The sequence below is a fragment of the Salvelinus alpinus genome, chromosome 3 (genome assembly GCF_045679555.1).
Source record: "Salvelinus alpinus chromosome 3, SLU_Salpinus.1, whole genome shotgun sequence".
Classification (NCBI taxonomy): Eukaryota; Metazoa; Chordata; class Actinopteri; order Salmoniformes; family Salmonidae; genus Salvelinus; species Salvelinus alpinus.
This window is the reverse complement of record NC_092088.1, coordinates 17095309-17108292: the sequence shown is the minus strand read 5'-3', so window position 1 is coordinate 17108292 and position 12984 is coordinate 17095309. Positions and strand designations below refer to the sequence as shown.

At 41.5% G+C, this 12984-nt stretch overlaps 3 protein-coding genes across 10 annotated transcripts in view; 1 reads left to right on the top strand and 2 right to left on the bottom strand.

Annotated features, from left to right (window-relative positions):
* The window catches only part of ccser2b (coiled-coil serine-rich protein 2b), a 141675-nt gene extending 135990 nt beyond the window's left edge, over nt 1-5685 (bottom strand). For 3 of the 5 annotated variants that reach the window (XM_071391732.1, XM_071391733.1, XM_071391734.1), the window contains exon 1: nt 4988-5685. The gene's annotated coding sequence lies outside the window, so the exon portion shown is untranslated. The remainder of the gene's footprint in view (nt 1-4987) is intronic. The other 2 variants (XM_071391731.1, XM_071391730.1) reach the window with 2 other exon arrangements.
* dnajc9 (DnaJ (Hsp40) homolog, subfamily C, member 9) lies at nt 2741-12941 on the top strand. 4 transcript variants are annotated; one of them, XM_071391744.1, is made up of 6 exons: nt 2741-2831; nt 11060-11251; nt 11389-11529; nt 11744-11998; nt 12160-12243; nt 12363-12941. In XM_071391744.1, exons 2-6 carry the CDS (start codon nt 11078-11080, stop codon nt 12471-12473), a joined length of 765 nt encoding a protein of 254 aa, XP_071247845.1. In that variant the 5' UTR covers nt 2741-2831; nt 11060-11077; the 3' UTR covers nt 12474-12941. The 4 variants fall into 4 exon arrangements, with proteins under 4 accessions (XP_071247845.1, XP_071247843.1, XP_071247846.1 ...); XM_071391742.1 differs by lacking the exon at nt 2741-2831 and adding an exon at nt 10238-10617; XM_071391745.1 differs by lacking the exon at nt 2741-2831 and adding an exon at nt 10281-10542.
* On the bottom strand, nt 6183-10232 carry LOC139570145 (gastrula zinc finger protein XlCGF26.1-like). The gene is made up of 5 exons (XM_071391735.1): nt 9837-10232; nt 9429-9606; nt 9252-9310; nt 8677-8779; nt 6183-8544 (listed from the first exon to the last, which is right to left on the bottom strand). Exons 1-5 carry the CDS (start codon nt 10026-10028, stop codon nt 7496-7498), a joined length of 1581 nt encoding a protein of 526 aa, XP_071247836.1. The 5' UTR covers nt 10029-10232; the 3' UTR covers nt 6183-7495.
* Nucleotides 12942-12984: the final 43 nt, after the last annotated feature.

The following is a 12984-nucleotide window of genomic DNA, read 5'->3' as shown; positions in this document are numbered from 1 at the left end:
TATAATTTGTGCGTTAATGCGACCCTTATGGGTCATAGAGTGTTTGCTTTCTGCCGTGTTTGAGAAGTCAAGCACTTTGGATGAGTTATCTGTACAGCTGCCATTGCTTGATTTCCTTGCGGTTTTTTCTCTCCTCTCGGTGCTAGGCCTGTCTGCTCCTCCCAGCCTCTTCTCCAAGCAGAGCAGGCAGGCCCGTTGCCCTAGCGACTCCAGACTCCACACAGACACAGCATGTACACATGCTGCTCCAAAGCCAGTACTGTTCTTCCATCAGACAAGCTTGTGTCAAAACTTTGTTCCTTTGCGCAATGTCTCTTTGCCTGTAAATGCCCAAACTCAGCAAAAATCACATTCAGTAGCTCCTACCTAGATAAACACAGCATGTAAAGTGTTGGTCATGAGTTGAAATAAAATATCCCAGAATTGTTCCATACGTACAAAAAGCATATTTCTCTCAAATTGTGCACAAATTTGTTTACATCTCTGTTAGTGAACATTTCTCCTTTGCCAAGATAATCCATCCACCTGACAGGTGTGGCATATGAAGAAGCTTATTAAACGGCATGATCATTACACAGGTGCACCTTGTGCTGGGGGGACAATAAAAGGCCACTAAAATATGCAGTTTTGTCACAATACAATGCCACAGATGTCTCAAGTTGAGGGAGTGTGCAATTGGCATGCTGACTGCAAGAATGTCCACTAGAGCTGTTGTCAGAGAATTTAATGTTAATTTCTCTACCATAAGCCACCAACATCATATTAGAGAATTTGGCAGTACGTCCAACCGGCTTCACAACCGCAGACCATGTATAATCACACCAGCCCAGGACCTCCACATTATTCTTCCTCACCTGCGGGATCGTCTGAAACCAGCCACCCGGACAGCTGATGAAACTGAGTATTTCTGTCAGTAATAAAGCCCTTTTGTGGGGAAAAACTAATTCTGGTTGGCTGGGCCTGGCTCCCCAGTGGGTAGGCCTGGCTCCCAAATGGATGGGCCTATGCCCTCCTAGGTCCACCAATGGCTGCACCCCTGCCCAGTCATGTGAAATTCATAGATTAGGGCTTAATTGATTTCAATTGACTAATTACCTTATATGAACTGTAACTCAGTAAAACCGTTGACATTTTTGCATGTTGTGTTTATATTTGAGATGGATTGCCTGTCTTTGCAATTAGTTATTTCACTAGCAGCCTCCATGGAAATTCACTATTACTTGTGCTAATTTTGTTATCATTCTGGTAATAAACACCCAATGGGCTTTTTTGCATCTTTTTGGAGCACCCTTGTGTACTAAGCCTGTAAAACCGTAAATCCCGATATGAGAGAAGGACGGTATGACGATACCGCCAAACCCTACCCTCAAAACAGAAACACAGTCTAAAAGCTGACTTCATCTCTGACTCTACCAGATAATGAGGGAACAAGGCATCTCGTGTGTGTGTGTGTGTTACTATGTTATCATTCCTATGTCATCAGATGGTGACTCAACCTGTGAAATTCACACCTCAGATAACAAACATGCAGGGCCAACAAAGTTCAAGAGAATGAATGGACCCTGACCTGTGAGTGTTTTGTAAAGCATGCCAACAGGCTACATCTTCTTCCCATGCTCCCACTGATAAGAACACGGGCCTAAATGTCTTCCTTTTGCTTCAGAGCCTGAGACAGACGGTGTTTACAAGAACAGCAAACACAAACCATTTCTTATCAGCCTGGCAACTTTGAATCACTGGCCAAACTGCTGAGGGGGCATTTCTTTTCAGATTTATTTTCTCCATTTCCTCTGATGAAGGGCTCACAGCTGGATAGGTAATATGACAGACTGTTTCTCAGAACAGACAGACTGTCCTACCTGACTCCAGCAGGCCACACAGGGTTGGCAGCGGACAGACTGCCACACCCCAGCAGGTACAGAGGCCCGGGCCATTAATTATCTATGGATAGAAGATAGGCTGGGCTGGCACACAGGGAAGAGCTTAGAGGAGAGGTGGAGCGGATGAGAGACAGAATGAGGCGTGTCCAGGCCAGTGGGCCAGGAGGGAAGATAGGCAACCTTGGTGTTCTTATTCCCCTGCTCCAAGGCCTCACGTTGCCATTCTTTAACCAAACTGCACATCCACTGTATCAGGCTCGTGTCCACTCTCTCAACTCTGGTGGGACATCATAAAGTAGGATGAGCAGGAACACTGGTGCTTTATTTATCTTGTTAACGATCACAGTGGGAATTTAATTCCTTCCTCAGAGTGATAAAAGACACCGCAGAGGGAGCTCAGAGATCAGGGTCTTATGCAGGAGGGTGAAACGTTATAGAATGTTCACATAAAATAGCCCCTTATGCAGGAGGGTCAAACGTTATAGAATGTTCACATAAAAATAGCCCTTATGTTGAACAGACTTTCTTCTTTGTCATGGAGAGTAAGCAGGCACTCATGTGAGCTCTAGCTCTAATACATTAGCCTATATATTTTCTTTCTGCACCATTCTAAACTAGAGGTCGACCGATTAATTGGAATGGCCGATTAATTAGGGCCTATTTTAAGTTTTCATAACAATCGAAATCGGTATTTTGGGGCGCCGATTTTTTTATTTATACCTTTATTTAACTAGGCAAGTCAGTTAAGAACACATTCTTATTTTCAACGATGGCCTAGGAACGGTGGGTTAACTGCCTTGTTCAGGGGCAGAACGACAGATTTCACCATGTCAGCTCGGGGGAGCCAATCTTGCAACCTTACAGTTAACTAGTCCAACGCAATAACGACCTGCCTCTCTCTCGTTGCACTCCACAGGGAGACTGCCTGTTACGCGAATGCAGTAAGCCAAGGTAAGTTGCTAGCTAGCATTAAACTTATCTTATAAAAAACAATCAATCATAAGCACTAGTTAACTACACATGGTTGATGATATTACTAGATATTATCTAGCGTGTCCTGCGTTGCATATAATCTGACTGAGCGGTGGTAGGCAGAAGCAGGCGCGTAAACATTCATTCAAACAGCACTTTCGTGCGTTTTGCCAGCAGCTCTTCGTTGTCCTTCAAGCATTGCGCTGTTTATGACTTCAAGCCTATCAACTCCCGAGATGAGGCTGGTGTAACCGAAGTGAAATGGCTAGCTAGTTAGCGTGCGCTAATAGCGTTTCAAATGTCACTCGCTCCGAGCCTTCTAGTAGTTGTTCCCCTTGCTCTGCATGGGTAACGCTGCTTCGATGGTGACTGTTGTCATTGTGTTGTTGGTTCGAGCCCAGGGAGGAGCGGACGGAAGCTATACTGTTACACTTGCAATACTAAAGTGCCTATAAGAACATCCAATAGTCAAAGGTTAATGAAGAAATACAAATGGTATAGAGGGAAATAGTCCTATAATTCCTATAATAACTACAACCTAAAACTTCTTACCTGGGAATATTGAAGACTCATGTTAAAAGGAACCACCAGCTTTCATATGTTCTCATGTTCTGAGCAAGGAACAAAAACGTTAGCTTTCTTACATAGCACATATTGCACTTTTACTTCCTTCTCCAACACTTTGGTTTTGCATTATTTAAACCAAATTGAACATGTTTCATTATTTACTTGAGGCTAAATTGATTTTATTGATGTATTTAAGTAAGTTAAAATAAGTGTTCATTCAGTATTGTTGTAATTGTAGTTATTACAACAACAACAACAAAAAATCGTCCGATTAATCGGTATTGGCTTTTTTGGTCCTCCAATAATCGGTATCGCGTTGAAAAATCATAATCGTTCGACCTCTATTCTAAACCCTTCTGAACACAACCCCAATAACGAAACATTCTAGATACAGCTCAACCTTAGAGGAAAGGAAACGTGTGGCTATATTATTTAACAGCTAGGACAGCATTTTATTTGTGCAAATTTTTCTTACTTTTTAACTCTGCGTTGTTGGGTAAGGGTTTGTAAGAAAGCATTTCATGGTAAAGTCTACAGCTGTTGTATTTGGCACATGCTACAAATACTTGTTTTATTGTATAGTTGACTGTAAAGAGCGAATGTAAATCATAAACAAGCAAATGACAAGCATGTGTGTCAGAAACACTGACATAATAACATGGTAGTTGCGTTGTAATAACACAACATTGAGCGAAAACCCGAGTCACAAAATGTTCAGCATACCTAACACTGACAATATCCACTAACAACCTAGGATACAGTATACACACTAGGACAAGCTTGACTGATAATTGTTCTCTGCAGCTCCTCTGCGTCAGCGCATGCAGAAATCCCTGGCCTGTACTCTGTGGCTCACTGACCTCCATAACCTCATACAAGGCCTTCTGCCTCTAATGGTTATTTTTATTACGAGCTAGAGAAAGAGTGTAGGTTACCACTGGGAATCAGGGTTCCCTGTGTTTTTTCTTTACTATTATGGAGCCAAATCCATACCTTAAATCCAACATAAGCTGCCTAGACCCTGACACATGGAAGGTTATTTTAAAAGAGGACAATGGCTTTTGTTCATCTCATTCACTGTTGTGCAGTGTGGCTGTCCTCCAATGACCACCACACGAACAACTGAATCCATCACAGTTGCCAACTTGCTAGAGACTCTGTGGGGTGATTTTAGAATGACAAGGCCAAAACAATGACACCTCAATAAGTCACTGTTTTTACAAGTTGCAGTTGGACTCATTTCCAATTGAAGTATGCATGGAATGTTGTTTCAGAGAGTAATTTGTAGCAGTAAAACAAGGGATTATTTACCTCTGGGCCAATTTGACTGGAGCCTCCAAGCAGCAAGGCCAGTAAGGGGCCAACACTGGTCTGTGTCTGATGCTCATTTAGAAGTTGAAATGTTATAACATGCTTAACAGTATCTCTGACACATAGCAGTGCAGGCATACCAATATACTGTAGCTGTCTCTTAGCTGCTGCAACAGGCCTGAGAAGGGATTGTTAATTTAATGACAAGACAGTAGTACTTCCACTGACACACATAGGCGACTCAAACTCGGACTTACCTATTGAAACAGATGATGATGCATTAACATGCACGACCGCAAATTCCTGAATTGAGGAGTGAATAGGCTGGTTGATTGAATAACAAGTGCAGGTCCAATTGCTAACGTTGGCTAGTAAGCTAGCTAGCAAATTCAAGCCAGCAGTAGCCTGGCTAGCTAGTTACCTCAATAAAAATGTTCAGTTAAATGGCCTTACAAACACTGCTTGATATGAAAGCACCATATCTATGACTGAGCAAGTCAAATCCAAAACATTATGGCTAGTTGTCAAGTAACATTAACACCTTTCCCTGAAGCAATGTTTTTTTTCTTCTTCAGCCAGGCGTATGGCTATGTATGGTCCATCAAAGCATCAAGATTTTGTCGTCGCCTCTCTCCTAGTGGTCATTTGTTCATTAAAATTTCTTGTCAAATATTCATTGTCCGAAAAAACGCTTGTTTCGCTTGTTCAGTAGCTAGCTAGCGTTGCTAAGCTCGCCGCTGTCAAGTGCTCTGCTCACTGGACTCGACTCTCGCTGAATCATCCACAACCACATGCGCACAGCCCCTGGTCTCCTAAACCTGTCGCTTGACAAAAACAGTTAGCCTTGATACATTGTGGGAGGCAACAAGTCTGACTAGGAAGATTTTTTACTAAATCAAGATAGACCACAGCCTGTCGTGTCAAATGGGAACAAATTAGTCATAGTGGGCAGAGCCAAGCACGAGCTAGCGAGATCCTATTGGCGCGTTCTAGCAAATAATTTGCATATTTCAGTTAGGGAACGCCTAGTGTGTGAATCGAACGTGTGCAATAACTAAATTCGCCTTTTCACTCCTAAACAACGAAATTGTTTACACCTTTGGCAAAGGGTAATGTCTACAAAACTTAGTTCACTCTGTTCATAACATATTTCAGTTTTGCAAACAGAAAACTGTATTGACATCAAATGTTTAATCGATGAGAAAATGTGCAGAAAATCCATCTCGTTCCATTTTCTCCCACTGGGCTGGTAGTGAGTGGAAACGCCAAGCGGATGCTTCACATTTATACATCCGGTGAAATGCAATATAATACTTTTTGGGAAGCAATAGAGGATTTATTATTCGAACGTGTCAAATATCCAGCTTTGCAACAGCCCAGACTAATGTCTAGGTTAACAGTGTTTTCACATACTTAAATAATAAAAAAAGAAATAGGGAAAAAGAAACTATGAAAACCAACCAAAATCCATTTTAATCACCAAAATGAGCCTCAAAAAGTTCTGCAACTGCAAATGTCAACTTTTCAACTGAGTTTACCATTCATTCATCAAATGTCATTAGCTGTGATTTGGACAGCAATAACATAATAGTATGGTTTCCAATGGAATGTGAATCCATAACTGAAGCACAGTTCACACAGGTGAAATGCCAAACATTGCAGCATTGCATGTCTTTATTGAATACATTACTGTAATTTAATGTGATATTTTTTTAACCAATTTGTTCCCTCCCACTACATACAACCATGTGTTGATTTGTCTCATTTACATCATAAAGTATAGAAAATAACAAAGGCTATAAGATAGTCTGCAGAAAACAAACCTTAAAAGGCACAATGCAGACTTCTTTTTATATCAATATCAAATCATTTCTGGGCAACAATTAAGTACCTTACTATAATAGATTTTCAGTAAAATTGACAAATTGTTTTTAGAAAAAAAAAAGTTTCTCAAGCAATAATTTTGCTAAGAGTTGTCTGAGTGAGGGGAAAACTGAAAACTAGCTGTTATTGGCAGAGAGGTTTGGAATGCTTTGTTATTGGTCTATTAACCAATTTACCTCATGTTGATGTCTTCATGGAAAGCACGAAACTCCCGCCCATGCAAAATTGCTGATTAGATGGTCATGTGTAGATTGTATTTTCAACCAGCAACTATCAGGAAATAACACTGATTTTTTTTTCAGCAGCTATTGTACAATATGATATAAACACAGGAACATTTTATTTTGCCTGCACTGGGTCTTTAAGAAACAAGTACATGTGGTAAACAAATTAAATCTGACTGATGTTGTGGAAGTACAGGCTAGTCAGCCAAGCAGTTCTGTTATAATACATAACCTACAGCTTTTTCATAGCCCAAACTCCAGATTCAGTTTTACAGGCTTTTTCCAAATAATATCAATACATCGCTGGCTGTAAAATGTTAGCTATATGCTTATTTAAGCTAAATAACCTATCTTATAAAAGTTGCATGATTATATACAGTATACACTAACATTACATTATTTAACATAGGCATATTTGGTTTCTGCGTTTTACTAGTTTACTTTTCATAATTGCTTAAATGGGAACAAAAACACCTAGCTCCTGACAGAAAATCCTATTTCATAAAAAATAAAAATAAAACATTTTGCTCAGGCTAAAATCAAGTTGAAGTGGGTTCCTCTAGCGATTAACGTGCCAGGCTTCAAGGCTCTCTTTAACAGCAATGCAAACGACAACAAAAGCCTCTCAAAGATTGAAACCGTTTGCCCATCACTATGTTAGGTTGAGGCATAAACACATTTGTGCATCTTAAGATTCCGCTTGTCTGAATACCTCTTCCCACATTTATCACAGATGTACTGTTTCCCTCCTGCGTGAACATGCCTCTTGTGTGTTCGGAGATGACTGCCCTGACTGAAGGTCTTCCCACAGATTTCACAGCTGTACGGCTTCTCTCCTGTATGGATTCTCTGGTGCAACTTCAGACTGTTGGCGTTGTTGAATCTTTTCTCGCAGAAGCTACACTGGAAAGGTCTCTCGTTAGAGTGGGTGCGTCCGTGAGACATGAGACTACTCTGCTGACTGAAGGTCTTGCCACATTCTGTGCAGATATATGGCCTCTCTCCAGTGTGGATGCGCTTGTGTATTTTAAGATTCACTGATTGACGGAATGTCTTGCCACACAAGTCACAGCTAAATGGCCTGACGCCTGTATGAATCCGCTGGTGGTTCTTCAGATTGACAGCGTGACGGAAACTCTTCTCACACTGAATACACTTGAAGGGCTTTTGTCCAGTGTGAATGAGTTGATGGGTCTTCAGTGTTACAGCGCGTGTGAAGCCTTTCCCGCACAGTAAACAGGTAAAGATTTTCTCTCCCGTGTGAATTTGCTGGTGTCTTGACAGATTTTGAGCCAGGTTGAAGCTCTTGCCACACACAGTGCAGCTGTAAGGCTTTTCGCCCGTGTGGATTATCGAATGGGTCTTGAGGTGCGCCTGCTTGCCGAAGCATTTCCCACACACGCCACATATGAAGGGCTTCTCACCAGTGTGGGTGCGGATGTGATCATTACAACTCTGTTTGTGGGCAAAGGCTTTGTTGCAGAACATGCACACAAACGGTTTCTCGCCAGTGTGAAGTCGCTGGTGGGATTTGAGGTTACTCTGCGTGGAGAAACTTTTTCCACACTCGGTGCAAATGAAGAGCTTCTTTTGGGCAAACAAAGTCTCCAATAGGATGTCTGTGGGGTTCACCAGGGGGTCATCGCTAATCATACCATACTGGTGCTCTGAAGAAGAGTTTCCTGCAAAAGCATCATCGGCAGCTCCTGTAAGACATGCATAAAACATGTCCATGAACAAAACAGCCATGAAAAAATATAATCTCAGGTGGCAGTTAATACTATGATATGGGCTGATCTTATGTACTGTCAAGACACAAGTACTTGCTTTATGCTTACTCTCTGCAATGGCCCCCAGGTCTATTTGCCCATGCTCGTCTTTGACAGAAACAGCCAAGACAAGGGGAGATTCTGGTGTGTCCACTTCCTCCACATCTGCAGACTACCAGCACAAACAGATTGAATAGGTGTGAAAATTAGGAGCATAATTGGATCATATTATAGAAATGGCACAGAATGGACACAGACTAGAAACATTTAACGGTTTGCCTATTGAAAGCAGCCAAAGTGTTTGCAGAAACAATTACATTGTGATAATGGCACCAGAGGGGATGGCTGCCGTTTTATGGGCTCTTAACCAATTACCTCAACTAACCGGTACCCCCACGCATTGACTCTGTACCGGTATCCCCTGTATATAGCCTCGCTATTGTTATTTTACTGCTGCTCTTTAATTATTTGTTACTTTTTTTTATTATTTTGGGGGGGTATTTTTCTTCAAACTGCATTGTTGGTTAAGGGCTTGTAAGTAAGCATTTCACTGTAAGGCCTACACCTGTTGTATTTCAGCGTATGTGATAAATAAAATTTGATAACAATTCCATGACTCTTGAAGCAATCTGCAAAAAGCTTACCTCCATTGAAACAGTTTGCTCCGCAGTTTTACCACTTCCGCCATAAGAATGTTCCTCCGCTGCACCAATGAAAGAGAAGTGAGGCATAAATAGGTAATTCTTCTTCAGGTGAAGCTAGTACTTTTTAGTTATTCTTGTAGTGCAACAGATAAAGAAATAAAAACATCTGTTACTTACCCATTCCTCCAACTGACAGAATATTCAAGATGCTCGCTTGTGGTTTGGCTTTTTTCCCTCTATGGCCTTTGAAGGACTTGGATTCAAAGTCCATCAAAAACTTTGTATCATCCACAATTTTCATTATTTTACCCAATGCCTCATTGCCCAGTACCTCCATGATTGTGGCAAAGTCTGTCTGTAAATGAAAGCGATAAGCAATGTATTATTTCAAAACATACCATGAATAGATTGAGGGTGGCTATTGTATTCATGCATGCCACTTTCCATGGTATCTGCCACCTGTAACTGTTAATAAACATGATGTCCTATTGGACAACTGATATGTGTTAAGGGAAAAGCTAACTAGCTTGCTTCAGTATCCTAGCCAGCTGCTAGGCCTTTCCTCTCTCACTCATGGCGACTTACCATCTTATTCTGACTCTCCGTCTGCAGTTTTGCCGATAATTCTTCACCCTCGCTATGCCCCTGGGTCAGTTCCAGGCTGAACACGAAAACAGAACTGTCCTCTACAAGTTTACCCAGTTCGGCCACCGCCGCGTGAACAAGGGTCTCCATGACAGAGGCCAACTGGGTCTGCAACGCGATGAAATTTGACATTCTGTTTGTTGGTGTTTATCACGACCTTAGCTAATTGACCACTCTTTCAGATTAGCATTTATGAAATATTAAGATAATACCACATACAGGTGAAGCTAGTACATCAATACACTTGATTAATTAGGAGTACAGAGACTTTTTTTTGTGAATGTGCTCACACGGAAGTATTTTGTGAACTCCAAACTTCTAGTTCCGGTTTAGAAGTGAGTTGAGTTTATTAAAGAGACAGCTACTATATTTTGAAAGCTACCAAGTTGTACATTACCTTATACAAACACACTGTAATGTGATTTTTATATTTTTTTTATTTAATACTTGACATTCCAGGAAACCCCATACGTTTATTTACTTTGCCATTTAAACATTGGGCATCTGGTAATCAAGGGCATTGAGAATCTTTGAAGAGGCTGTTTCGAAAACCTGTGGGGCGCTCATATGAATTACACGATGACGCAAATACCGCGCCAAATTTTGTAGAGAGGTGCTTGCTTGTTGACAATTGGGAGCTAGAAAGGTACCTAGCTAGCTATCCAAAAGACACGGACACAATCACAATAATAACCTGTCATTCACTTCAGTCAAAGGACGCGTGAGTTGGGAGACATTCTTATTTTTGTTGGTATGTCTAGTCGGAATAGCTAGTTCCACAATTTCTGTAGGTAGAGGCCAGTTCCAGTGTCAGTGAGATATTTACGTTAGCTAGCTAGCATCAGCTGCTAGCATCAGCTGCTCGCTAAGTAGCGCAATCTAGCTAGCTAGTTAACGTTGAGCGGCAAGCTAAATTATTGAAATTGAGAGTCATGTTATTGACGATTTTGTGTGGTTGTAGCTCCAACTTTGTGCGTTTGGTTATTGTTTTGGGGAAGTGAATTGGAGATAGACGCTACTGTCTGCAGAAAGAGAGCCAGAAAGAGAAACGTTAAGGGGGATAGCGTAACGTTAGTTGGCTAGTTACATTAGCTATATCACTGCCAGTAAATTCCACACACATTGTTTACATTTTATGTTGCATTTTTCTTTATTTGTTCTAGTTGCTAGGGGAAGCAGACATGGGTTTACTGGATCAGTGTGAGGAGCTGTTCAAGACGTCAAACCTTTATGATGTAATCGGTGTCACAAATGATGCATCGGAGGCAGAGGTTCGACGGGGTTATTATAAAGTCTCACTACAAGTCCACCCTGACAGATCACCAGGTGACGAGCAAGCCACTGCCAAGTTCCAGGTAGGCAAGACAACACTTACATTCAAAAAATTATATGTGAATGTTTGTTTACCTTTTAAACCTTGGTTGATATATCGGGAGGAGCAGGTGTCCGATGATCAGTTTCTGTCCTGTTTGGTATCTTGATGTGTTACTAGACTCTAGGGAAGGTGTATGCAGTCTTGAGTGACAAAGACCAAAGGGCCATTTACGACGAGCAGGGCATAGTAGACGAGGAGTCCGACTCACTTGACCAAGATCGTAACTGGGAAGAATATTGGAGAACAATGTTTCCTAAGGTAGGACTTCAAGTTAAGCATTTTTTCCCCCCAGTGCAAGTTACAAAGGGATACATTCAGTGCCTAGTGAAAGTCTTCACATCCGCCATGCACAGTTTTCACATTCTGCAGCCTTAAATTAAAATCTCAGCTACAATGAATGAACACTGTACATTCAGAAAGTCCCAGGCCTGGACATGATCAGTTATGTCAAGACTGTGCATTCTCTTTGCAGATCACACTTCAAGATATCCTGAACTTTGAGAAGTCCTACAAGGACTCTGAGGAAGAAAAGCATGATCTGATGCGGGTCTATGAGGAGCACAAGGGCGACATGGACATGATCATGGAGAACGTGCTGTGTGCCACCCAGGCGGACGAGCCACGGATCAGAGCCGTCCTCCAGTGCGCCATCGACTCCAAGGTGCTGCTGGCTCACAAGGCTTTCACCAACGAGAGTGCTAAGAAGAAAAGTAGCCGCAAACGCAAGGTGTGTGAACTAATCCACCACTCTATATATATATATCCCTCAGTGCATTTTGAGTTTGTTTTATCTCATGCTCTTATCACAGAGACATAGCTAGCAGATACAGGTGAACATCAGTATGGTCACCATTGCAGCTGTCAATGTTTGTGTCATTGTGTTTCCAGGCCGATAAAGAGCGTAAAGAGGCAGAGGAGATGCAGAAAGAGATGGGCCTGAACAGCGAGGACAGCCTGGTGGCCATGATCAAGGTGAGACAGTTAGTTGACCAACGTGGTACAACGTAACTGTAAAACCATTACTGACCTTTTTTCGAAGCTGCCATGGGTTATGTATCTCTTATCCCCCTCCTCCTTTTCTTTTATTTCAGAAAAATCAGAAGTCAAAAGAGGCAGGCTTTAACAATTTTATGGATAACCTGGAGGCAAAGTACTGCAAGAAAAGACCAAGCTCCTCCTCAGGAAGGAAGGGAAAGAAGTGACTTTTTTTTTTAACTCACCTCTGCGCTGTTGCTAACAGTCATCTGTTTTCATTAAATGTTATGATTAAAAGTTGATCCTGCGCAAAGACAGTTCTTGAGACCACTCTGTCATAGTGAAAGATGATATTCTGTTCATAAGTCACTTAGGACCTAAACATGGTCTGATGATTTGAGTGGCAGGGGATGTGCCTATATATATATATGGGGGGGGTGTCACTATGAAAGAAGTCATATGTATATTTTCAAGATTTAAAATAAAACCAATTTACTTGGTAACAGAAAGTCTTATCATACAAGCTTCTGTTACCAGTGGCCTACATGGTTATGTAGCAACAACACATTATCAAGACATTGTGATGCAATGTTGCCGATTGGTTTTATGTATAGCCCTTAAGGATTATTTTATTTTCCACATTGCACTTAAATGTATTTGGTTTCTAGTCAAAAAATAAAAGCGTCCAAAACGTTCATAGTCTCTGGGTGGCAACAGCAGGCTTAAAATATGTATGTT